Here is a 26,397-nt window from a genome sequence, read left to right as displayed (position 1 = left end):
GCTTCATGGAGAATAAAAATGATTTATTCAATAAACTATGTGGGAACAATTGGCTGTCCTTTCGAAGATAAGGAGCTGCTTCACCGCATTTCCTGGCTGTATCACAGGCATGAATCTGAAAATGCATGTTTACGGTTTTAAAACACTTGAAGAACCCTTGAATTTCATGCTGTCACAATAAGAAAGTGTGTCCCAAGTCAAACCAAACAAGTCAAATAACCTCCCCCAACAAATTCTTGATGAAAATATTGATAATATTAATGCTTTAAATGTAATAAATTTGGTAAAGAAAGTAAATAAACTGAAAGGTATTTTTAATACATATAATAAATAATGGAATAATATTCACAAGGAATAACCCCTGTAAAGCAAAATAATTGAAAGGAAAACAGTTTCAAATATGAATAAGAAATTTTAATGATGAATATACACATGAAAATTGTTGAGCTTTAATAGCAGTCAGGAAAATGCAAACTAAAACAATAATGAGATACTTATTGGCTGTCAAATTGAAGTAGAAGATATAAATTCATTAGTCCTGGGTAATTGAACTGGAAAATAAATTGGGATTAATCCATGAACCAAAGTGAATAATCCAGATCTCTGTCAACTTTCATAGAAAATTGTGAAAATGTAATACTAAATGAAAGAAATAGTACAATTTATGTAAAATTAAAAAGCCTGCAAAATAGCGGAATATGTGTATGTATGTGTCTTTACTTATGTGTATGTCTATCATAACCATTTATCTATTTATCAACATATCTATATCTATATAATGAAAACCTTGCCTGGAAACAAGCAACGCTAATTTCAGGTTAAAAATGAAATCTGTAAGATTGTATTTATTTGGTTATAGAAAAAGGTATTAATGAAGAAAATATAGTAAAATTATGTGTTAAATCTAGATGTACATCATTATTCTATGTTGTATTACTTCATGATATAAATTAAAGTGGACTCTTAGAGTGCAAAACATTTTGTTATTCAGATAAAAATGTTACCATATGAAGATCTGGATTTGATTTCCATTTTCCCCTTAATACTTTATTGAATAAAAAAAGATAATAGAACCTATTTCACTTGTGGTTTCAAGGACCAAGGAGAATTAGTATATGTGTGGAAATGGTGACGATATAATGAACTGTACAATGTATGGCAATATTCATAGTGGTATACTGCATATATTGTGGTTTTCTCACTGTTGAATTAGAAAAAAAATTATCATTATTATTAAAACAGTAATATTAGAAAATCAGGGAAGATTCATCAATATCTTAAACCAAATTCTGGATTATTTTGATTAGTTAGAACAGGAAAATAAACATATTAAAAAGAAATAAACATTATTTTCCAACTATGTGATGTTCTGAAAAATGCAAAAGTGTCAAGACAAAGTAAAGATTAATGGTTGTCAGGGAGGAAGAAGAGATAATATGTAGAGCAGAGAGAATTTTTAGAGTAGGGAAAGTATTGTGTATGATAATATAGTGGTTGATAGATGTCACTATGCATGTGTCAAAACCCATAGAATGAAAATTACAAGCAGTGGACTCCAATGTACACTATGGGCTGAAGTTAACATTAATGTATTAATAGTGGCCAATGAATTATAAGAAATTTTCCATGTCATTACAAGATGCTACTAATATGAGACATAGGAGAATTGAAAACACACAAGCAAAAATGCTTACCATCTAAATTAAAAACACAACGACAGGCTCTACACAGATTTTCTTTACTCAGAGACAAGGTACTCTTGTTTTGGCTACAATTTTAACAGACTCAATGTATAGGTTTAGCAGTTAAATTGTTAATTTAAATTTAAAAGGTAACATTTAAGGAAGAAACAACAAATTTATCATTACAATTTTCACTTAGCAGTGAGAAGGATAATAGAAGACCTGTCTATATAGTGTGGCTATTTAACATAAGCTGTTTTCTAACTGCCTCCTTCTGCCTAGACACTAAGACCTGACCTAGCTGCTCCTAAAGCTTCCCTAGAAACACACACACACCAGACTTCTTAGGACCCATCAACTACAGGAGTAACACTTGTCACCAACCAACAAAGCCTTCAAAGACCTTGTCATAGTTATGACTACAGTTTCTCCTGATTGGTGTTTTTATCCCAATTGCAAAAACTTCTTAATTTCAGGTATAAATAGAAGAAGCCAAAGAAGTAGAGCAATTAATGGGGATTTTGAAGACAAATGAGGGGCATATGAGCATGTGTACAACTACAGACTCCAGTATATGAATATAAAGCTTTAAGAATCTTTATCCTTTCAATTTATGCAACACTTTATAGTTTTCAAACTGATGACATAATAATGAGTCATACAGGAAAGGTTAAATTTTGTTCCACATGTACTTTTCCTGAAGATAGAAAAGTATTCAACATTCTCTGGAAATAGTTTTGGTTTTTTCTCTCTTTTGAAAAATATGAATTGCATTCATTTCCAGAGGTCTTCTGTGCATTCTTATGTTGAACCACCTCTCTTGTTGAATCGAATGTGAGCCTGTTTATGGCTCTGCAAACCTAGGAGGTCATCAGTTGTACCTTGTTCATCATTGTATATCAAGTACCTAAAATAACGTCTACACAAAGTATTGAATAAATGTTTGATAAAAAGGTACAACTTTGGTTATCTGAAAAAAATCAATTTTGTGAAATTCTTTTGTTGTCATATTAAATAACTTTATTTTTCAGTGGTGAGATTTAAACTCAGGGTCTCATGCCTACTAGGCAGGCGTAATGCAATTTGAGCCAGATCTTCAGCCCTTTTCTGCATTAGCTATTTTTTGTAGTGGGGTTTTGCATTTTTACCTGAGTTGACCTGGACCCTGACTCACCTATTTAGTGCTTCCCTACATAGCTGGACGGTCAGGTGTGCACCACACCCACCCTGGTTGAGAGGGATTCTAGTTAATTTTTTGCCTGGGTTGGCCTTGAACTGCAATCTTCCAAATCTTTCACACTTGGTTAGTTAGGAGTACAGGTATGAGCCACCGCACCAAGCTAGATAAATAACTTAATGTTTTAGGAAAAATACAACAGACTGCAGATAAACAAGCATCTTCATTTTTTTTTCAGAAAGAAGAATTGTTAGCATGAAAGTTCAGACAGTCACAAAATTCAAAACAGTTACAAATGTTGTTGGATGTTTGAAGGGCTTGGCATCTCCAGGTAAGTAATATTTATAATCCACACTTTTATGAAACTTCACAAAGAAATTCTCTGTAGTAATTTTAAAACACAGTTCAATATCCTACTTTTGATGTAACTGAATGTTTATACCATCCAGGAGTGGATTGGTATGAAACTAGGCAGTAGGTTTTTATTCTCTTTTATACTATATCTTTTCAGAAATAAAGTAGACAGATTACATGAATGGGACAGGGAAGTGAGACAAGAAACTAAGTTTAGATTTGTTAAACTAGCAAGTGCTTCTAATGTTAATGGTTTCTTTTTTTTTCTTTTACCACCAGAACACCATTGAAAGTTATTTTTGTCATGAAAAACAATTCAGCAAAATTCTAGCTTTTAGTGTTTTTAAAAAATTAAAATTTTTCATCTCCAAATAAAATGTCAATGATAATTGATGTCCATTCCTGGCCCATGATTTACCAATAATTCTGTCCCATATTTGCTTGGATTTAGTCTTGAAAGGTGCTTATAAGAATAATAATCTCGTTAGATTTTAAGTAATTTTATAGCTTGTTATGGGCTGCTGATGGAATCTCCAGATGATATTGATGCACATCTGTTAATTAAGAGACTAATGCCGGTACTTCTAAACTCATCATGAGGCAGAATCACAGATTACTGACCAATGGTTTTGTTAACAATATAGAGAGCAAGAACTCTTTGTTACTCTCGTGCTATTACCGAGACATAGTCAAGAAATTTACTCAACTCTTTTTCTTGGAGGACTTGTGTTCTCCAAGGCATTAGTTAGGTTGATCTAATTGCTATAATTGCTAAACCAGAGAATTTTGAAAATCAAGATTTTTATCCTTCCAATTTCTTACCAGCCAAGTCTTAAAAATTTCATGAAATGTACATTTTCTCTCTGATTTCCTTATAGCAATATTGAACAACCTCTGATCATAGTAGCCTTAAATACAAGATATAAATGAATTTTGAATTATTGCTGTTGCTTTTAACTATTTCAACAAATTTTCATCAAAAGTTCTTTCCTTGAAGCACTAGAATATTTATCCTCATTGTTGCATTTGGAAGTCATTACTAGAAAACACAGTACATAATTATACTAGCTTTAGGGTAAAAGAAGTTCAATCAACCAAAACAGATTTAAAAATTAATCAATTTTTTCCATTAGTATTCTTCAGTGAAAATATGCAAAATTTCTCAAATTCTGCTTAGTTTGAATTCAACACAAAAATATTGTTTATTTAAAGGATTTTTTTCCCTTTATTGTTGTGCTGGGTGGGGGTACATTGAAGCATTTATACAGGTTCTTACAATGTATCAAATATATTATACATGAATTCACCCCCTCTATCATTCTCCTTTATCCCTCCCTCCCCTGATTCCTGGAATAGTTTCAACAGCTTCTTAAAGGTGGCTCATTTTGTTTTTATGTGCTGTACTCTGTAGTCGAACTCCCCACATTCATATTCATGTGCTGTAGATATGGAGTAAATGTGAGTTGAGAACTTGAAGATACTTGGCACTCTCAGCTCTAATTAGAACATTTCTGATGAGGAAACAAAATATAAATTCTAATTAAAACATTTCTGATGGAAACTTAGTCTCACTTCAAAAAGAATTGTTTATTTACATGACTTTTTTAATGACTCAAAATCAGAAAGAATTATCAATTAGTGTTAAATCAATTATCAATTATCAGTTATCAATTACTGGTTTATTTAGAGCACAGGTAATCTCAGACCTTTCAGACATTTCTGGAAAATGAATGAATAAATCCCTGAGTTTCAACCACTGATTAAATCTCAATGAAATGTTGGCAGATAAAATCCATTGCTGATTCCCACAATCTGTGGAAAACTAAAACAGTTTCACACCATGATATTTCTTACAGCAGTTTTTGATGTAGTGAAGTCAAGCGGTGAGTTATATATTACATATAGGTGTAGAATCTACTTTGTGTCAGACACAGTTCAAAGCACTGTACAACAGTAACTTACTTAAAACAACTAACTAGTGTATATGTTAATTTTATTTGTACATTAGAGTTGAAGAAACTAAGAAATAGAAGGTTTAATTTAATTTTCCAAGGTCACACAACTAGTGAGAGTAATCCTGGATCCCAACCCAACCTGGCTGTCTTCAGAGTCTGCATACCCATCAAGTTATGAAACGTATGATGATAAGATGATGATGAAGAAAGCATTTTACATCAATGTACACAGTTTCTTGGTCAAATAAACTTAGCTCTGTTACCATTATCAATAACATTTACTGACAACAAAATCAGTAGTATGACCTCTGGAGTCATACTTTTAACCTATTTTATTACTGATGACAGTAAACCATATCTATGTATCATGGAAAACTTTCTCATAGTGTACATAATGAATTTGGAGTGATTAAATGAAATAAAATATGTGAAAAGGTAAGTTTTGCAATTGTTGAGTGACAATATAGGTGGAATTTATTTTTGCTTCAGAGAATAGATAAGAGCTAAAACTGTAAGTTGGAAACTGTGATTAATTCCCTAAATACTTCATTTATTACAAAATTCATCTGTGATTTACACATTTTTAGTATTTCCAGCTACTAGATAACTCTTTGTTCAAATTATTAATAGGGCATTAGTATTTACTGAACATATACACATTGTTTATAGGGCATTTCTCACTATGATTCTAGAAAAATAATAGGTAAAGGTCTCATTGTGACATATTTGTACACCTCAATAATTAATATTTATCTTGAAAAGGGCACTAAAGTAGATCTAAGCTTTGGACTCATAATTGGGTTTAGCAGCTGCCTCTGTTTTGATCTTCACAGATGTGTGAATTATGACAGTGGTTAAAAAATGCTAAAGTATTCTTAATTATTAGAACAATTTTGCTGATTGCTTCTTACTTCTGCAATAGTGTTATGTAAATGTCATTAAATTTATTGTTAAGTTTTATATTTTGTTTTAATGGCTCCTGTTTCCTTCATTTTTAGATCGGTATATTATAGTTGGTAGCCACCATCATACTGGATGCAGTTATAATGGACAAGAATGGGCCAGCAGTACTGCAATAATCACAGCTTTTATTCAAGCCTTGATGTTACGAGTTAAGAAAGGATGGAGACCAGACCGCACTATTGTTTTCTGTTCATGGGGAGGAACAACTATGGGCAATATTGGCTCATACGAATGGGGAGAGGTAAAATAAAATATAAGATAATTATGATGCTTTTTTCTTTTCCTGTTTTCTTTTCTTTTCCTTTGCTATGTAAAATTATTGAAGCCAAACATAAAAATATACTACTCAGTTGGGTTGTCATAGCTCCTCATTTGCTGAGATCACTTGTGAGAATGATGTGAAATTAAAGTTAGACCAGAATGGATTGTGTATAATCCAGTTAACTAATTCCTCTTACTAGCAGACCTAAAAACCCTTCTATCCCCACAATAGTGTTTACATAGTTACTGTACATATCCTTAAAGGACCGCTTGACAGGCACTGGAAAAAAGAAAAGGACCAGTTGATGGCACCATTACATTAAATTTTTCATAGAAGCCGGGGCACTGGTGGCTCCAGCTTATAAACCTAGCTACTCAGGAGGCAGAGATCTGGAGTATTGTGGTTGGAAGCCAGCCTGAGCAAACAGTTCATGAGACCCTGTCTCAAAAAAACCCATCACAAAAAAGGACTGGTGGAGTGACACAAGGTGAGGCCTGGAGTTCAAGCCCCAGTACCGACAAAAAAATAAATAAAATTTTTCATTGGAATTAGGAAACAAACTTCTATATTGTTTATTAACTTAGAATTATATTTTAACCTACATAATATGGACACTGGATTCAAACAGTGGCTACATTTTTTCCTCCTTTTCTTCTCTCCTTCACTTTACCCAATCTCTCTACCCCTTCTTTTGTACCTGCTTACCTAGCTTACCAAACTTCCATAAGAAACCTGTGTCTTAATGAAATACCTCATGCATTGGACAGTTAGAATATTTAAGTTTCAAATTTTTCTGATAAGTCTACATATCAGAGATGCACAGTATTTTTAATAGAATATGACAACTCATAATTAAATTTATGCCAAATTAATAATGTAAACATTCTAAAACTCTGATATTTTATTTAGTATTTTTAAAAAATCAATTCACTGGAAAAATGCACCAAAAATATCTATACAGTTTTAAGTAGGAAGCCACTTATTCTAGTTTTGTCACTAATTCAGTTTGGGAAAAACTTTCCATCCTAGGAGAAATTCTCTTGTTAGGTTTTTTTACTTAAAGCACCAAAAAAAGAGAAAATGTCAAAAAAAAGTATACAAAGGAAAATAGAGAGTATATTTTTAAATCAAAGGAAAGTCTTAGAGATGAGAAATTTTTACCATGTAAAGTTCAGCAACATTCACAAATTAGAATGCTTTTATATATGCAAATGAGTGGTGTGAATGTTCCATATTCAAAAGAACCACTTCAAATAAAGAAACTCCATTGCTTTAAAAACCTCTTTACATTGACAGATTTTTAAAATGGAAAATGTGCCAGCTGAACCAACCTCTCAAATTTCTAATCCAAATTATTTTCTTTCGAGATTAGTAAACCAGTTAAAAAACAATTTAAGGAGCATCTTCATGCTTTGGACTGCTTTGAACAATTCAGGGACAAAAAAGAAATGCTTCAATTTTCATGTAAATAAAAAGTACCTTAAAGATTCTTTTCAAACTCTATGAATTTATTTTTTCTATCAACAATCTTCCAGATAAGTACTTAGTAACTTTTACTCTCTTTATGTTAGTCTTAAATTAATAGTTATATTTATAAACAATTTCTTCAAAGTAAGCTTGTCTATGTTATCATTACTAACTTTAATATTGCAACCAAATACATAAGGAGTTAATACTGCAAATGTGCTTGAATTTATTGGAGCATCAAGCATCATACCTTGTAAATTGAATCAGTGTAGACTGTGTGTGAGCAGTTTTTTAATTAATCAAATATTTTGTGGTTAATAAAATATAAATTTAACATGTGACCAGAAAAATGGAGGTGAACCTGTACTTTCAGTTAACTCCTCCAGACAGGAGATGCTGAAGAGCCCCAGTGGTACATCCTTCTCACCCTCCTGCTAGTAGCCCCCTGTTGTCCTCAGAAGACTCCTGTCAGAGGATGTAGGAATGGACATCCCCTTTGAGGAGGGAATGCTGAGTCCCAATGCTGCAAACATGAGGCTTATGGTACTCATGCTCAGAGAGTAAAGTTCACAACCCCAAATATCAATCTTTCTCTTGACAAAAGTTGAGGATCTATTCTTTCCAATGATAACCTGGACAGTCCAGATGAAATTGATATCAATGTGGATGAATCTGATATCTCTGATAAAGCAGATTCTTTTTGAGTACAATGGTCTCGATGATCTCATGACCAACAAAGATTCTGACCAAGAGTCAGCATCTATTCCAGAATATACAGCCAAAGAGGAATGGGAAGATAGGCTGTGGAGGACAGTGGTGATTGGAGAGCAAGAGCAATGGATTGACATTAAGGACATCGAGCACTATAAGAGGGTCACTTCTTAAGGAGGATGTCTTTGCCATCTGTTTTCTTCTAGACAGCAGCTGGGTGGATTACCGCTATGTCATGGACAATCTTTTCCCATACGTAATAAGTACTTCTCCCATATATGGTAGCTGAAAATTATATGATTGTATACTTAAATAGTGCCACCTCAAGACGGAAGATGCCAGGGCTGGACTGGGTAAAGAAATGCTACCAGATGATTGACAGACAGTTGTGTAAGAATTTGAAATCATTCACCATTGTCCATCCATCTTGGTTCATCAGAACATTCCTTCCCATGACGTGACCTTTTATAAGTTCAAAATTCAGCAGTAAAATTAAACGCGTTAGTAGCTTATCTGGGCTCAGTGGGCTGATCCCAATAGACTGCATCCATATTCCTGAGAGCACCATCAAGTATGATGAAGAGAAATCTCAAAAGTGTGAATATTGGCCTAAAGCTGAAAGAAAAGCCCTAGTTGGCCATGGCTGGAAGAAGAGGATGCTTTTTGCTTTGTGGTTCTGCTGAAACATCTATCTGGAGGAGACAGGACTGATGTTCCTTTTTTCCTCTTTGTACTCCCTGGTACCATTCTAAATTTCTAAGGGGAAAAACAGGAATAGAATTTGTTTATTCTTAACATATGAAATTATGTGTACTTTCCTATTTTGCCAATTATGTGCCTCAATGATTTTAATTGAACCTTAGCAAGACAGGAGGACCTTCCATTTTTGAACTGAGGCCCTCAGTTCAAATCCCAGTACCACCACCAAAAAAAAAAAATGTGTGATCACATTGCAAGGCATAAAGTGAAGCCTTCCTCAGCATTCCTCTTGAGAGAATTTCTAACATCACTGAGGTTGTTGCCTTACTCTGGGATCCATTCTTAGACCCCAGTGTCATCTGTTACAAATAAACTGGCAGAAATAAAAATGGAAAGAGAGGCCCCAATAGAGTCTCATGATGGTGAATTCGTTGGGAAGAGTCCTTCATTGGGACACTGTGAGCCCCGGATACATTAGCCCTGAGTCAGTTTGAAGTAGACATTTTTGCACAGGTAACCTGATTTGCTTCATGTCTTTATTCAACTAACCTTCTATATGTGCTCGCATACAATATGCTTGAGTCAGATCTGTCCATCAGCTTCCATAGTTATCTATTTTTCCCTCTTGATCACTTTCAATAGATAACTTGTTGAACTTTGTCTTCTTTTGTCTTTCCTTCCTCACTATGCTGGCAAAACCCCTAAAGCCAGCCATCTCCAATAGCCTACCTCCACCTTTGGAAGCCTAAATGATGCCTGCCCCAGAAAATAAGGTTGACATAACTATGGCTACCCAATATTCAGGTTGGTCATCTGATTAACACTTGGCTCACAGTGGTGTCCCATTTTGGAAGATGAATTACATAGTCCCTCTAGACATGTTGAACTTATGAACTAATGAAGAACTCGATGTTCAGCTAAATGGTCCAAACCTAAAGACAGGGAGCTCTTGATAGGCCTCTTGTTGCAGCCAATAGCCATGGCAACAGTCTCATCATTCACATTTTCTTTTGAACTTGGAAGACTACTCAGGTAATAAGCTGTTTGAAGCTTTGTCTTCCCACAGGGAAATTGTGACCATCTTTCCCAATCAATTATACAGTCTGGGCTGTTCCATGAGCTGCAAAATCATACTGATACTCAGGCACCTACTATTTTATTGTCTGTAAAGGACATATGAATTTAATTGCACGTGCTAGAGAAAAACTACCATGTTAAATCAATCCCAGAGAATAGAATCCTAGGTTTATCCTGAAGCAGTAATCCCTAATCAGATAGACAGACAGATGTAAACTTCCCCTTCAATCCGCTCTCTATCTCTTACATTCTGAACATTCTTGCTTTGGTTCTGACTTCTGGGATCTGCTTTGCACTTTTCCTGTAGATTTGTAGTTAAGAGAACCAAGGGGTCATTGAAGGACAAAGTACTGTTTTTACTCAAAGTGGTGTCTGGTCTTCATGTAGCTCTTGATTAAGAAAAAGGACAAGAGGGCTGGCGGAGTGACTCAAGTGGTAGAGCATCTGTTTAGCAAGTGTGAAGCCCTGAGCTTAAACCCTATTTCTGCCAAAAAAACAAAAAGAAAGAAAGAAAAAAGGAAAGGAGGGAGGGAGGGAGAAAGAAAGAAAAAGGACAAGAAACTGTGCGTAAGATATGTAGAGGAGTGAAAACATTTGAGAACAATAGCTGGCTATGGAAGAAAACCCTGGAGTTCCTCTAGAAGCCATACAATGTTTTGTAGAGTTCCTCCAGGAATCTTCTGAGATGGGTGGGGAAGCCACCACTACTTGCCTTCCTTATTAAGATACCACTTTGGGTATTCAGTTATGGTACAATGTGTACAACCCTTGTCTTATCACAATGCCTTATACTTTGCTCCTCAGAAACATTAGGATGTATACAAATTAATCTTTTTACATATTTAAAGATTGTTCTACTCTGTATTAGATTGTTCAGGATAGAGTACCTATTAGACTATGTTTTGGTAAGTAAATAAATTTTCCCTAAATAACATGGATTAAAAATATGAAAATATGTAATGACACAATATATCTACATAGCTGTTCTGTGTAATCCAACAATAAAAGTTGATTTCATAAAAAAAATTAATTTATTTTTATATTTTAGAGAATCCATTTTGCTTATTGGTAATTTCATATTTTCTCAATCATCAGATACTAAATATAGAAGTACTATTATGAGATTCCATAGGAAAAGTGTTTGTTAGAAAAGTATCTTCTTATTCAAAACCTTAGGTATAACTCATTGAATTTAATATATGTGCATGTATATCTGTATATTTGTATCTCTCTCTACATATATATATATAATTATATATTTAGTAACTTTTTGGCTTTTTGTATGACTAGATGGACAAAAGCATATGAGAAATGAAAATAATGAGTAACATACAGATTTCATTATTGGCTGATGAAATATATTTTTGTCATTTACTGTATACTAGATTACTTCAACACAGCTCATAAGACCATTTTGTAGCCACCCAGTTGATGAGAAATTTAAAAAATGCTTAATTACCCTGCTCTAGTTACTCTTGTCCAATCTATGCCTTCTAAGAATGAAATATTTTCTTTTAGATTGAAAGCAACATATGCTCTAAATGTATTCTTTATTGAAGGTGAGTGAGGAAAGTCATGTTGATATGCCATATTGCCCAATATGATATTTTGTTACATAGAAACCCTTGTAAACACAGTTGTAGTTAAAAGGATTAGGTGATGTTTGTCAATTTAAAAAAAACACATTGGATTAATAGTGATAGAATTATTAAAGAATTTGCTCACTACTGATGTTGGTCCCTGAAAAAATTTTTAACATTCTATCAAATAGGTTCTTTAAAAAATAGTATTCCTTCTGTGATGAATATTTTTCATTCCACAGGCTATTATGGAAATACTATAGATTTCAGAGTAAAAGAAATCAGAGCCCCAATTTTTTCTGTCATAAAACATGATCTTAAATAATGTTTTCAGGTTCACAATTGTACTATGCCCCATTTTACTCAGAATAAAGAGTTACTTTGTGCAAAAAGTAGCTCATTGCTTCAAAGAAAATTCTCACAATATTAATCACTGAAGTACTTTTTCCATGTCTGTTCTCTAATTCAATGCCTAAAAAAATTAAGCTTTATCATTGAAACAAATATCCTCTTCTGTATTCTGTACTTGAATGGCATACTATGCTAACCTTTTAGAAATACTTTCTCTTAAAAATTTTACCTTTGTCAGAAATATTCTCTAAAATTTTTCACCATATGTTGTATTTAACTCTTCACCTCCTATATTTAAAACCCTTCTTTGACCTGTGATTACTCAAGTAGTATGGGATTGCTTTTTTCTAAAGTGTTTGTGCAATGTAACCATTGTTATTCAACATTTAATTGATGAAGTAGAATCTGTTATTATCATTTGTGTTAAAGACAGTTCCTTTTTTGCATTTCAGGATTTCAAGAAGGTTCTGCAAAAAAATGTTGTGGCTTATATTAGCCTCCATAGTCCCATAAGGGGCAACTCAAGTCTACAACCTGTAGCATCTCCATCCCTTCAGCAACTGGTAGTAGAGGTAAGATTTCCACTTTTGAGGAAAATGATTATTGAAGATTGTCTTCTTCTCTATCATTTGGCACTTCTTGATTTTTTTCCCTTTAAGTATGCAAAAAATTACCAATAAGTGCTTTAAGAAATAACCTATCAATGTCTTATTTATATTAATATCCCTTAAACTAATCTGTAGTGTTCTGGAAATCTTTACCTGCCAGTCTATTATGCTTTAAGAATTATGAATTATACTATAGAGAAGGTATGTGAAATGTAAATTTATTTTTAAAAATTGAGTTAAACTCTCAAGTTTCCATTCCATGATTATGATATTTTGTGGTGAACTTGTTTATTTTTATATTTCTTCCCCTAATTCATGTTTGGAGTAAATTTGGGACCATTCTCCCTTGTGGTTAGAAATACAGTAACAAATAAATTTAACATATTTGGAAAGCATCATTTGCAAAAATGTTTATAGAAAAGGAAAGCACATCTTTTTAAACAAAGTAACTTGAAAAAAATCATGTAGCTTGTGATGCCTTAATAGTGTTATTTTTTAATTTAATAAGTTCTCAGATGTTATAAAGAATTAAGCAGGGCATTTTTCTTGTTTATTAGTGGAATTCACACTTTTATTTCTGCATTGTTCTTACAACTCACTAGAGATAAAATTATGTGTGCTCTTTCTCAGTATGGAAACAGTCATGCAGTCACTGGGGGCTGTTTTCCTCCCAGTCCCAGCATCTATTGGTACATTTTGGAAATGACCTTTCAGCGGCCCACGAGGTTTCCAATGGGTATCACAGGAACTGCACTAGAAAGAGAGCAATAATGAAAAAAGTGCTTTGAATTAGCCATAATTCTTGATTGAAATGTAATGTAAAACTAACATTTTATGACTTTCATAAAGTATTTTTTACTTTAATAGTATTCATTGACATTTCCATATGTAGTACAATAAAGAAGACATTATGAAAAGATGAAATTAATAAATCTAACATTTAAGATCAGCCAAACCCCAATGTACATGTTCTAAATTGTATTCAGATCTGTAAGTTAGTTTCTCCTTCTCCGTGCATTTCTTTAAATTCACTGATTTTCTTTTACTGTCTGGATAAAACTCACAAGAAGAAATCAGTTGCGTATGCCACCCTTGGGAAGTTCAGAGAGTTCTGAATAAATGGGTGATCAGGAAGAAGAGCTCAAATAGCCAGAAATTAAGGAGGGTTGGTTTAAATGTGTTTTCTCTTTGTTGTCTGTTACAGCTATTTCTATAAGAATCTTTGAAGTCATATAATCATTGCAATCCATGGGTAAAAGAAATAGCAAATTTTTAAAGAATATTAAGTCTACAATAACATTTCTGAGAATATAATATGTTAAAAATATCTTAGCACCTTTCAAAAAGAAAACTGTAAAAGTATAATAACATAAATCTATTTTCATGTACTTACAGAACGACTTCTCAATAATGAATGGTAACAAGGCAAGATGAACCTACTTATTTGTTTTGGGAGAGGATCTTTGTTGTTCTATGATCGAAAATGTTTATATATTAACCTTAAATATAAAACTGAATGGGAATCTGTATTGAAAGAAAATTTCCTTCAGTTGATATCGTGGGTCTCTGTGCTCCATACAACAACAGTTAAGGAGGTTAGGAATCTCACAAATTTAGACAAAGAACAGCATTATATAATTTTAAAAGATGAGGATTACATATGTGTTAAATTTTAATAGAACAAAAAAGATTATTTAATATATATTTTCAAAAATATTTAGTATTTTCTGGTGTTTAATATATACCTGGTTAAAATATAAAGGTTAGAAGAACTAAAAGAACAAAATCTCATAGCAATTTATATATTTTAATTAGCGCCTGTGGCATTTAAAATAAATATTAAAAGTATACGGTGTGTTTTACAACACCTCACTTGGGGATGTGTGCACATTTATATAAACACAATCACAGTAAAGATATATGGAGGCCTGGCCTGTGACCCCATGGTAGAGTTCTTGCCTAGCATGCACGAGGCCTTGAGTTCAGTTACTAGAACCAGCGAGAATGGTACTGCACATCTGTAATCCTAAGATTTGGGAGACAGAGATAGGAGTATTGTGGTTCAAGGTCAGTCCAGATAAAAGCTGTCAAGACTCTATCTTAAAAAAACAAGTGGGGCATGGTGTCACACACCTATAATCTCGTCTATATGGGCACTAGTAGTTGGAGGTTCATGGTCCAAGGCCAGCCTCAGCAACAGGACAGAAACGCTGTCTTCAAAAACAAACTAAAGCAAAGAGGGCTGGGTGATATGGCTCAAGTATTAAAGCACTTGCCTAGTAAGCAAGAGGCCCCAAGTTCAAACTCCTGTACCACAAAAAAAGAATTAAAAAAATATATATTGTATTTCCATCACCCAAAAAAGTTTCATCATACTCACTTTCATTCAGTCTCTCCCTTTATCCCCAGCTCCTGACAACCACTGATTTAATTTTTGCTTGTATAGTTTTCACCTTCAGAATATCATAAAAATGAAGCCATACAGTATGTAGCCTTTTGTGTGTGACTTCTGTTACTTGCTAAGATTTACCCAGGTTCTGAGATGAATCCATTATTCTACATCATCTTCTACCTGAGAACTGTTCCTGTGGAACCTCCTTCCAGCTTGATATTCTCATTTGACTTTGAAATAAAGAGAATTTAAATGATAGAAATTAAAAGAAGAAACTATTTTACATTAGTATACTAAATTTGACTTGGTGGCATGAAAGGGATGGAATGTTTTGAAGATCCTGAATTGTTTAGTGGGTCTGAATCTATTACCAGAGAGTACAGGTCTTTCTTAAGATTCATGAAGCTTTGACCTAAAAAACAAAAAATGTCTGAGGAATGGAGAAAAGTTGAAGGTTATCTAAGTCAGGTAATAGAAACATGTACTGCATTCTCTCTTTTGTGGTTTATTTGTAGTTTCTTACTATAACTTAAAGATATTCAGAAAGATTATTTTTTAATGTTATAACACTGATAAATCATAAATCACTTTGCCTTCTGAAAGCAGCAATAATCTATCAGCAACTTGAATTTTGAGTAGGATTAAGGAGCAAGAACTAAGGTTTTTATTTCACTGCTATTTCTGTTAATATTTTGAATATGCATTTTTACTCCATTTGTGTTGTCAATATTTTTACAAAAATGTAATTTCTTTACTTAAAATTAGTTTATCAGTTTTAGAATTATAAAACTTGTTTCAAAGTCAAAAATATAAATATCAATTATGTTTGAATCCCCAAATGTTTTAAGAAATGAACATACATGATCAAACTATAAATTGCCTCTCTCTTTTTTTTTGTGAAATTAATTCTACTCATGTACAAGGCAAAAATGCAGTGAAATAACTATTACTTTTTACTTTCCTCTGACAGTAATGCGAATGGGTGTGTTCATTATATACACTAAGTAAATATGTCATTTATGAAAAATATTTGACAAAAATCCACTAAAATATTTAAAAACTGATGTATTAGTTAAATGAAATAAATCTTATGTACATGGTACTATAAAGAATTCTGATGCATATTTCCTATGTTTGCTTTATAGTTGGGGGTTCTTTGGATTTGGATGGTTGGTTCTAGTTTTTGGTTGTAGTAAGCATAGCTAATATGCTTATTCTTGTGTGTTGCTAGAATGGGTAAGCTAATTTTTCCTAGGAATTTATCTAGAAATGGAATTGTTTTTTCATAGGGTAGGTATATATTTAACCTTAGTGATACCATCAAAGTGTTTTGTTAGGAACTAATTACACACCTACCAACAAGTTATGAATGCTCCAGTTGCTCTGTGTTGTCACCAACATTGGCACAGAAGCATCTTATGGGACTTTAATTTGAATTTTCCCAATGATCAATACTATTGAACAACTCACATTTTTTATGGAAATCTTTTTAAACTGTCTTTGCTATTCTAGCACTTTATTATACAAAACAGAATGAACTTAATGTAACCTATTACTGGTATTTAAGAAGCATTATTCATTCTCTCACTCACAAATATTTAAGTACATTCATAAATACATATGTTTATATATATGTTTTATATATGATTATTACATATATGGGAGTGCTACATATATAAATATAAGTACAAATATATATAAGTATATAAAATATATATATTTGTTTTCTACTCTACTGGGGACTGTGGGATGTTCTGTAGAGATTAATGGAGAGCCTCAGCTCCCTAAATGGGTTGGGAATAAGAGATCCTTTCTGTGATCTAATTTCTCCGGAAAAAAACTGTCCTTTCTTAAAAACAAACAAAACATTTCCATTGCCTTCTTAAATACACAATAAAAAATATTCAGGTCATTGACCCTGGTTACGGAAACACAACTGCCTTCATGCAAAACAACTTATGAAATTAAAGAAAAGATTTCTCCACAAATCGTGGTTTTAAACATTAGAACCCAACACAAACACATATGCACCTCTGTGTATATATTGCCACTCACTCTTAGTTCTTGAAATCATCTTTCATAGATTACAGGAGGTATTGATTTTGCCTTTAGAAAAACAGAATTTGATCATCCATCTATTAGTCAGAGCTCTCTAAGTCTCAAGTAAATAGTGATGAAATTTCTAAGAGGTTATTTTGGGAAAGCCTGTAGCATTCATACATATGAAAGTGGTCAATCTACTCATATTCTACTTAAATGCTACTTTTGAAGCACCTGCCAGAAGCCAGCAAATCTGATCAAAGCTAAATGATTGCACCAATATTGTAAAACTGTGCCAGGGTTAGAAGTGGTGTAAGAAAACTTTTTAAAATTGGCAATGGCATTTTTCCAGTTTTATAAAGTATTTTTAAACATTTCATGCTTTGCTTTTTGAAAAAATATTTTTCTTTATTCATTTATTCATAAGTGCATACATTGTTTGTGCCATTTACTTTTTTTTGTAACAAGGTTGTCCACCAGAAAACTCATTGTGTATTTGTCAAATCAATGACATTCATTAGATCAGTGAGCCTAGAAAAGGACCATTGTGCTACTTCTTCTGTCTGTTGCCTACCTCATTACGTGATACATATTGAGAAACAACTGCAAACTATGCATGATATTGTATTAACTGTTGCAGGACACATAATAAACAGATGAAATGTTCCTATTGCCCAGAAACTTTTGCCAGGAACTTTAATATGTGCTATACTATAAATCACAGGAAAGGGATAGCATCATTGGTTTCATTCAGAAGCATGCATTATATGACAGTGGCAAAAAAGTATGGATGGACTCAGAATTATGAAGGATTTAACCATCCAGCATTTCAAAACTCATTACTTCAGTCATGCAAGCAGACTCCTGTTTTACTGAATCACCAATGTTTCTTTTCAAATCAGACTGGTAATGACCATTTCCATTTCCTTGGTAAGGCTGAGTGCAATGTCACTATGCTTCTTCGGCTGCTCTTGAGGGTACTTATATCCCCAGTTACGCCTGCTGGGACCCTTGTCAGTTGTTTCCTCAGCTTTCTTGTTATTGTTGTTTATCTGGCTCCTGTTCTTCAGCTGATACAAAGAAACGTAACATTGTACTTCAGAAGGTATGGAGTACAAATGCTTGTGTTAAGAGAACCTGATTTTCAAGTAACAGAGGTATTTCATTAACAAATTTTTCTTGGTTTTATGCTTATATACACTGAAATGTATTTTTTAAATCTTAAATTTCATTGTCGTGATATCTGGCAACTAGTTTTACCCCAGAGTTTGTCAAACAAGTGCTATGGTAAATTGATAGGCATTCTCTTGAGGCAATAATACTGGGCCAAGTTTTTTTCTTTCTTTCTTTTTTATCATTTTTACATTTACTCACATGTGTGTATATTGTTTGGGCCACCTCCCCTACCTCACTTCTAGGCACAACCTGTTTCTCCTTCTTGTTCTCTGATTTTGTTGAAGAGAAAATATAAGAGATAATAAGAAAGACATAGCATTTTTGCTAGTTTGAGAGAAAGATAGCTATACAGAGAGATTCCTAGCATTGCTTCCAGGCACATGTGTATTTGAACCCACATTGGTTCATCTCCACCAGACCTCTTCACTACTTCCTGGTCACCTTTCCATAGTAGCCTCTGTCAGTTTAAGATTACTATATTTACTCACTCCTCAACAGGGAGCACATAAACCACATTCAAGTTTTAGGTTTCCTTCCCTTTCCCTATTCGTCCAGTGCACATTCTCCACTTAGTGTGTGACCCACATCCAATAATATTATTGCATTTGTTTTAGGTCTATAATCCACATATGAGGGAGAACATGCAATTTTTGGCTTTCTGAGCCTGGCTAACTTTGCTTAAGGTGATGTTCTCAAGTTTCATCCATTTATATGCAAATGACAAAATTTTGTTCTTCGTTGTGGCTGAATAAAATTCCATTGTGTATAAATACCACATTTTCTTAATCCATTCATCAGTAGAGGGGCATCTTGGCTGTTTTCCATAGCATTGTGTATAATGCTGCAATAAACATGGATGTGCAGGTGCCCTGGGAATAACCTGAGTCCCATTCCCTCGAGTATATCCCTAGGAATGGTATTGCTGGATCATATGGCAGATCTACGTTTAGTTTTTTAAGAAGCCTCCATATTGTTTTCCAAAGTGGTTGTACTACTTACATTCCTACCAGCAATGTATGAGGGTTCTTTTTTCCCTGCATCCTTGCCAACATTTGTTGTTGGAATGTTTTGGATGATAGCTATTCTAACAGGCGTGAGGTAGAATCTTAGTGTGATTTTGATTTGTATTTCCTTTATGGTCAGGGATGGTGAGCATTTTTTCATGTGTTTTTTGGCCATTTGGATTTCTGTTTAGTTCAGTTGTCTACTTCTTTATTGGTTCGTTGATTTTGGGGGAGTTTAGTTTTTTGAGCTCCCTGTATATTCTGGCTATCAGTCCTTGTCTAATGTACAGCTAGTAAATATTTTCTCCCATTCTGTGGTGGTCTCTTTAATTTAGAGACTATTTCTTTTGTTGTGCAGAAGCTTTGTAATTTCATGTAGTCCCATTCGTCCATCCTTTCTCTTAGTTGCTGAGCTGTTTGGGTTCTACTGAGGAAGTCCTTGCCTATACCTATTGCATCCAGAGTATTCCCTGCTCTTTCATGTACTAACTTCATATCTGCTATTAAGGTCTTTAATCCACTTTGAGTTGATACTAGTATAGGGTGATAGGCATGGATGTACTTTCAGTTTTCTGTAGGCAAATAATCACTTTTCCCAGCAACATTTGTTGAAGACCCTGTCTTTTCTCCATCGCATGTTTTTTGCATCTTTGTCAAAAATAACATGGGCATAGCTGTGTGGATTCATATCTGGGTCCACTATTCTGTTCCACTAGTCTTCATATCTGTTCTTCTGCCAGTACCATGCTGTTTTTATTGCTATGGCTCTGTAGTATAATTTGAAGTCAGGTATTGTGATATCTCCAGAATTGCTCTTTTTGCTCAGTATTGCCTTGGCTAGTCACAGTCTTTTTTGTTTCTAAATGAACTTTAGAGTAAATTTTTCAATCTCTGTGGTGAATGCCATTGGGATTTTGATAGGAATTGCATAGAACATGTAGATTGCTTTTGGTAGATAGCCATTTTTGCTCTGTTGATTCTGCCAATCCATGAACGTGGGAAATCTTTCCACTTTCTGAGTCTTCTTTGATCTCTTTCCTTCAGTGGTTTGTAGTTCTCCTTGTAGAATTCATTTACATACTTTGTTCAGTTTACTCCTAGGTACTTGATTTTTTTTGAGGCTATTGTAAATGGAATTGTTTTCCTATAGTCTTTCTCAAATTGTTCATTGTTGGTACATAGAAAGGCTACTAATTTTTGTTAAGTTGATTTTGTATCCTGCTGCCTTGCTGAAGCTGTTTATGGTATCTAGGAGATTTTGGTGGAATGGTTTTGGGTCTTTGAGATATAGGATCATGTCATCTACAAATAGGAATACTTGACTATTTCTTTATTTCTTTGTATTTCTTTTATTTCTTCTTCTTGCCTTATTGCTCTGGCTAGGAATTCCAGGACTATGTTGAATAGGAGTGGGGAAAGTGGACACCCTTGTCTCAATTCTGACTTTAGGGAAATGGTTTCAAGTTTTTCCCTATTAAGTATGATGTTGGTTCTAGGTTTTTCATATATAGGTTTAATAATGTTGAGGTACATTCCTTCTATTCCTAGTTTCATCAGAGCTTTTATCATGAAAGGATGTTGAATTTTAGCAAAGCCTTTTTCTGCATCTATTGAGATGATCAAGTACTTTTTGTCTGTGCTTCTATTAATGTGCCATGTTACATTTATTGATTTGTATATTTTGAACCATCCCCACATCCCTGGGATGAAGCTGACTTGGTCATGGTGAACGATCTTTCTGATATTTGTTAACATATATTAGTTGTACAGGGAGGTTTCATTGTCACATTTCCATATATGTTTACAATGCACCTTGGTTAAGTTCTTCCCCTCCATCATTCTCCCTCATCCCCCTCTTTCCCTACCTGTAACAATTTCAACAGGCTTCATTGTTCTATTTTTATACAGTTTTTTAAGTACATCTACTAAGTTCATCCTCCTTCACCCTATCCTTTCACTCTCCCCCTACCAATAGTACCCACCTATAACAGAACTTGTTTTACATTTCTGTCCTTCAATTTAAAGTTTTCTATTCATTGTTCAAAGAGATTTTACCATGGTATTTCACCTATGAATATATTGTACTTTAATCATATTATCTCCATTATTCTTCCTCACCCTTTTCCCCCATGCCCTATTATTCAGTGGCTTTCAGTGCATTTCATTATACCATCTTCCTACACAAATGCAATGTATTTAGATATTTTTTACCCTTATTAAGTTTTCAATATGAGATAGGATCTCCTAAAGTGACATATCAAACAAACGGTAGTATACATCTTTCTGTGCACAAACATGAAAACCTTGGGAATCGTGTTGAAACTTGATCCCTTTCTAAGAACATTAGAAAACACAAGTCACCAAACCTAGAATCCTGTAAAATGGCTTGCAACAATGCTGATGTTTCTTAAATCTCTTTAAATGTATGTGTGTGTGTGTGTGTGTGTGTGTGTGTGTGTGGTTTTGTTTGTTTTGTGGGAATGTATGGGAATCTTTCAGAACAGATGTTATTATTTTTCAAAATCCTATTCTGGCACTTTTCAAACTTTTATAGGTCTTTGTAAATACAAAACAGCCAAATTTCAGAGTAACATCAATTCAAAATGGGGATATTTAGTATATAATCTTCCCAAATCTTTCTTTTCTAATTGAACACTAACAGCTTTACTTGGAAAAAAGTTTGCATATTTATTTTTAGAACATTTGAAATGGGTCCAGGCCAAATGAATTAAAGTCTCAACCAGAAAAAAGGTTAATTCGTCATACTGTTGTTCCCTTTGTCTTTGATTCTTGCCTTCATCCTGTCATAGCATTCATACTCATGTGTTTGTTATTCTGTCTTTAAAGAAATACTCTTACCTTCTGCTGGATTTTCATAACATTTTTGTAATGTACAGGTGGTTACAAATGGTCACTGTTTAAGAAATGTGCAAAACAAAAGGAGATAAACAGTCCATGTGTGCTTCTAAGTTTGGAAGCTGGATTGCTTCCATATACCTTTATAATTTGCCTTAATTCAGCCATTGCTGTGTTATTTTTGCTTCATTTATATTGTTTCCTTTGTGACACAAGTCAAAAACTTGTTCTATTTATTCTACCTTTGTTTACTTACAACTCATTTTTTCACCAGAATTATTGACCAAAATCCTGAGTGACAGATTTCAAAAAGTACGAGGGTAGAATTAAAATAGCTGTCTTCTCATTTTCTCTCTCTGTTCTTGATAATTGTGCTGCAGAATACTGAAAGAAAGCTCCATTTTTATTCTTCTTTCTGTGAAGTATAAAAGTGAAATTGGTTTTAAAACATTCTTCCATTGACTTGTCTTTCATGACAAATTGCGTTTTTTGGTTTTGCTTTATGTTTCGTTCAATTTATTAATAAGAGAAACTTCCTTCACTTTCTTGTTCACCATGAATTCTAACACTCTTCAGTGAATTTTACTTAATTTATCTTCCATTCTGCTACAGCTTCTACCACTAGTCAACTGAAGTGACCATAAAGACTAATAAACTGATTTAAAACCCTTCTTCACACTAATTTACCACTTCAATAAAGTCTTACATTTAAAATTGTAATTCTATTGGCAGGTTTATCTATCTCCTAGGTTTACAAGGCTTTGCTTTGTGTTAAAACCAAGCAATTCCTCTAGTTTATTACTGTTTTACAAGGTTTTTTTTTCTCAGAATACACTGACAAAATGTAAATCCCTTTTTATTTAAATCTAGATATCAAGGGAAGTCTTAGTCAGATTCTGATTCAAATCCTGATTTTCAGAAGGCAGCTGACTCAAATATTTGCATTGTGGAATCAAAGGGAAATGTAAACTACTTGAAATATTGACAAATTTAGCTTGAACTCAGCCTTACACTATCACATTGTTGAAATGACTGTAGTTGAATTACTTTCTGTCTGCAGCTTTTCACTGCTATATTGGACATGAGCCTCTACAGGACTTCAAAGAATAGCTATTTTTGCAGAAGTATTAGAAAATCACCATTGTTAGCAAATTACATAAAATTCTTTAACTTACACAGTAACATAACAAAAGATGTTACACTTTTCCATTGAAAAATGGAAACTTTCTGTGAAGAATTATGTTTTTATGTTACCCAAATGTTAGTCAGGTCTTACAGATTTTGGTTAAAAACTTACTATTAATGTTATCAGCTAACCATTTACTTTACAACAAAATCATGATGTTTTGTCCTTACTACATATGACATTTTAATAGTATTTTTATGAGTAATGAGATGAAATTCAACAGATGTAGTTTTATGCGAAAAAATAGGAACAACCTGTTCAAGAATAAGTACTGAAGTAGTTTTAGTATCTGTTGGCCTATACTTATCCTGGTAGGTTACATAAATCATGGCTCCTTGGTTATTGCTGTTTGTCATTTCAAAGTGGTATGCTGATAAGCAATTTGTATTTGAATAGTTTGTTTCTTTGACAAAATAATTTTGTTTACTAAAACAAAAGGAAATCAATAATCATGCTAAATAAATGACTAAACCAGCAAGTTAATATGCAAGTGAAGTTGCTTTAAGCCAGTTTTTCCCAGTGTGTTATGAAAGGCATACTAAGTAGAAACCTCTGTCTGTTATTCTGAATCATGAAGGTTCACAGGTAAATAGAACAGATAGCCTTCTCTGAACCTGTTTTATTCTATAGCATTTTCCTCAAGGCATCTTGTGAGAATGGCCACAGAAATGCTGCTTAGACAAACACTATTGTAACCAGAAATGGAATCCTTACAGAAACTTAAGGAATTGATCAATACTTTCACCTTGCAAACACATTTCTTTAAGTGGCAAGATCTAGAATTTGCATTTCTTGATGAAAATTCACTTTTTCAGAAACATACTCAGTAAGTACTGCTGATAAGACTTGAAGGCACTGATTATTCCTTCCCTTTGATCAGAAGTTTCACCTGCAAATTTATAGCCTAAGTGTCCCACAACTTGACACTAATCCTTCCACAGTTATTACTGATAACTAAACTTTTTAGTTGCAAAGTTATAATTTTGAGGCAAAGATAGTGAAAGAAACTGAACAGCAGAACATCAAGTAATTTTAACCCTAAAATGACAATTCTCCTATGGGCCTGGACAGCAATTTTCTGTGTGTCTCCAAGGTGTAGATAAACAATTTCAATTCAACCTAGGGAAGAATTCTCCAATAGGAAGAATCTCCTTCAGGTATGAAAACACTGTGCAGATGTTGTGGGAAGAGATTATACATTTTTATTGATGAATACTTTTACATATATATATCTATATCAATTCAGTCATAAATTCATCCTTTGTTTACTTTTTATAATATAAAAAAGAGGCTGTAATTGGTTTTCAGGTCAACTGGTAAGCAACAGCTTTCATGTTTATTGTTTATCTATATCATGCCTGTATAGATTCTGGCTTTAAATATAAAAGACATATATGATAATAGTTGGTGAAATACAAGAGCCCATGAGAATTTTAGGTCTAGCATTGATGTTTACAACTCTTTTGTGAAGATGTGTAACCATATAAACATGGTGGGTAGCTATAGATATTTATCTCCCCCCAAAGCAGCGATAACTCATTTATCTGTGGTAATCAACGGTAACTCAAAAAAAAGATTAAGAACACATCCTGGTCATGCATCTGCTCGGGCGGAAGGAACTCAGCTCTGGTTCGTGAAATCTTGGAGAGATGCTGGAGACACACCTTGCAGGCAAAACCACTGAGAAGAGGCAAAACTTTGACCCCTCCACACCTCTAGCTGGCATAGAGCATCTCTACTTCACGTTAAATGGAGAAACCAGGAAGGCCCCCAGGCCACCAGTCGCCCACACCCAGATGGCTTGGGAAGATGTGGACAAGTTTTGTTCTACTTTATGAGTCCCCTTTGATGAGACAACTACAGAACAACATCTGAGGCACCATCTCCAGGATTGGAGACTGAGACAGACACCAAAATTATTAAGACTGAAACTTCATCGCATTTGAACTTGGAGGTTTTTTTTTTTTTTTTTAATTTTTTTATTTTCTATTTTTCATTTTGTTTTATTTTACATATATATTTCTTTCATTTACTTATTTTTTATTTTTATTCTTATCATTATTCTTTTTATTTTTTACTTTTAATCCTCTCTCTGTCTCTCTAATGACTGTTCAGCTTACTGTCGATTAGTACACTAACGCTCCCTGTTTATACCTTTGAAACTTTTTTGTTAGATTCCTTGTTTTGTTTTTTCCTACTTGTCTGTTTATTTGTTTTTCCCTTTTCTTTAACTTCTTGCTTTCCATCTCCTCTCACCCTTCCATTCTAAATATTACCATTGTTATTATTACAAGCTAGAAAATATTTAATTGCACACAGCACAGGGACAGTAACAACACCAAGGACAATGATAGGAAGACAGGAAAAACAGGGAAACCAGTTTCCCGACAGCAAAAAATTAGTACAGGAACCAGAGGGGAAGGAAGAAAACAGATACTCAGATCCAGACTCCAACAAAATGAAGATAAACTATGCCAAAGAACCCAATGAAGCCCACAAGAATAATTTAAAAGAAGACATACTACAGGTACACAATGAGAATTTTATAGAGATGATACTGGATAGGGTCAACCAAAATGTACAGGAGACACTCAAGAAATTCCAAGACAACAAAAATAGAGAATTTGAAAAAGCAAAAGAAGAAATAAAGGACACCATAGAAGCACTGTATAAACACCAAAGTGAAATAGAGAACACGATTAATAAACAGATAAATGAGCTCAGGACAAAAATAGACAACATTAAAGAGGAAACCACCCAGGATATGGAAAACCTCAGAAAAAAGAATGAAACAGAGCTGCAAAACAAAACGGAAGGCCAATCCAGCAGAATAGAGCAAATAGAAGACAGAATCTCA

General features: G+C 33.6%; 1 protein-coding gene and 1 pseudogene across 1 annotated transcript in view; both read left to right on the top strand.

Moving 5' to 3' along the window:
* The window catches only part of Naaladl2 (N-acetylated alpha-linked acidic dipeptidase like 2), an 807,008-nt gene that overhangs the window by 461,819 nt on the left and 318,792 nt on the right, over positions 1-26,397 (top strand). The window contains exons 7-9 of the mRNA XM_074073742.1: positions 3,098-3,190; positions 6,167-6,372; positions 12,731-12,850. Of these exons, the coding sequence (XP_073929843.1) occupies positions 3,098-3,190; positions 6,167-6,372; positions 12,731-12,850 (419 nt within the window). The remainder of the gene's footprint in view (positions 1-3,097; positions 3,191-6,166; positions 6,373-12,730; positions 12,851-26,397) is intronic.
* LOC109674764 (protein prune homolog 2 pseudogene) lies at positions 8,254-11,274 on the top strand (annotated as a pseudogene).

The sequence above is a fragment of the Castor canadensis genome, chromosome 5, assembly GCF_047511655.1.
Source record: "Castor canadensis chromosome 5, mCasCan1.hap1v2, whole genome shotgun sequence".
Lineage (NCBI taxonomy): Eukaryota > Metazoa > Chordata > Mammalia > Rodentia > Castoridae > Castor > Castor canadensis.
This window is presented reverse-complemented; position numbering and strand designations above follow the sequence as displayed.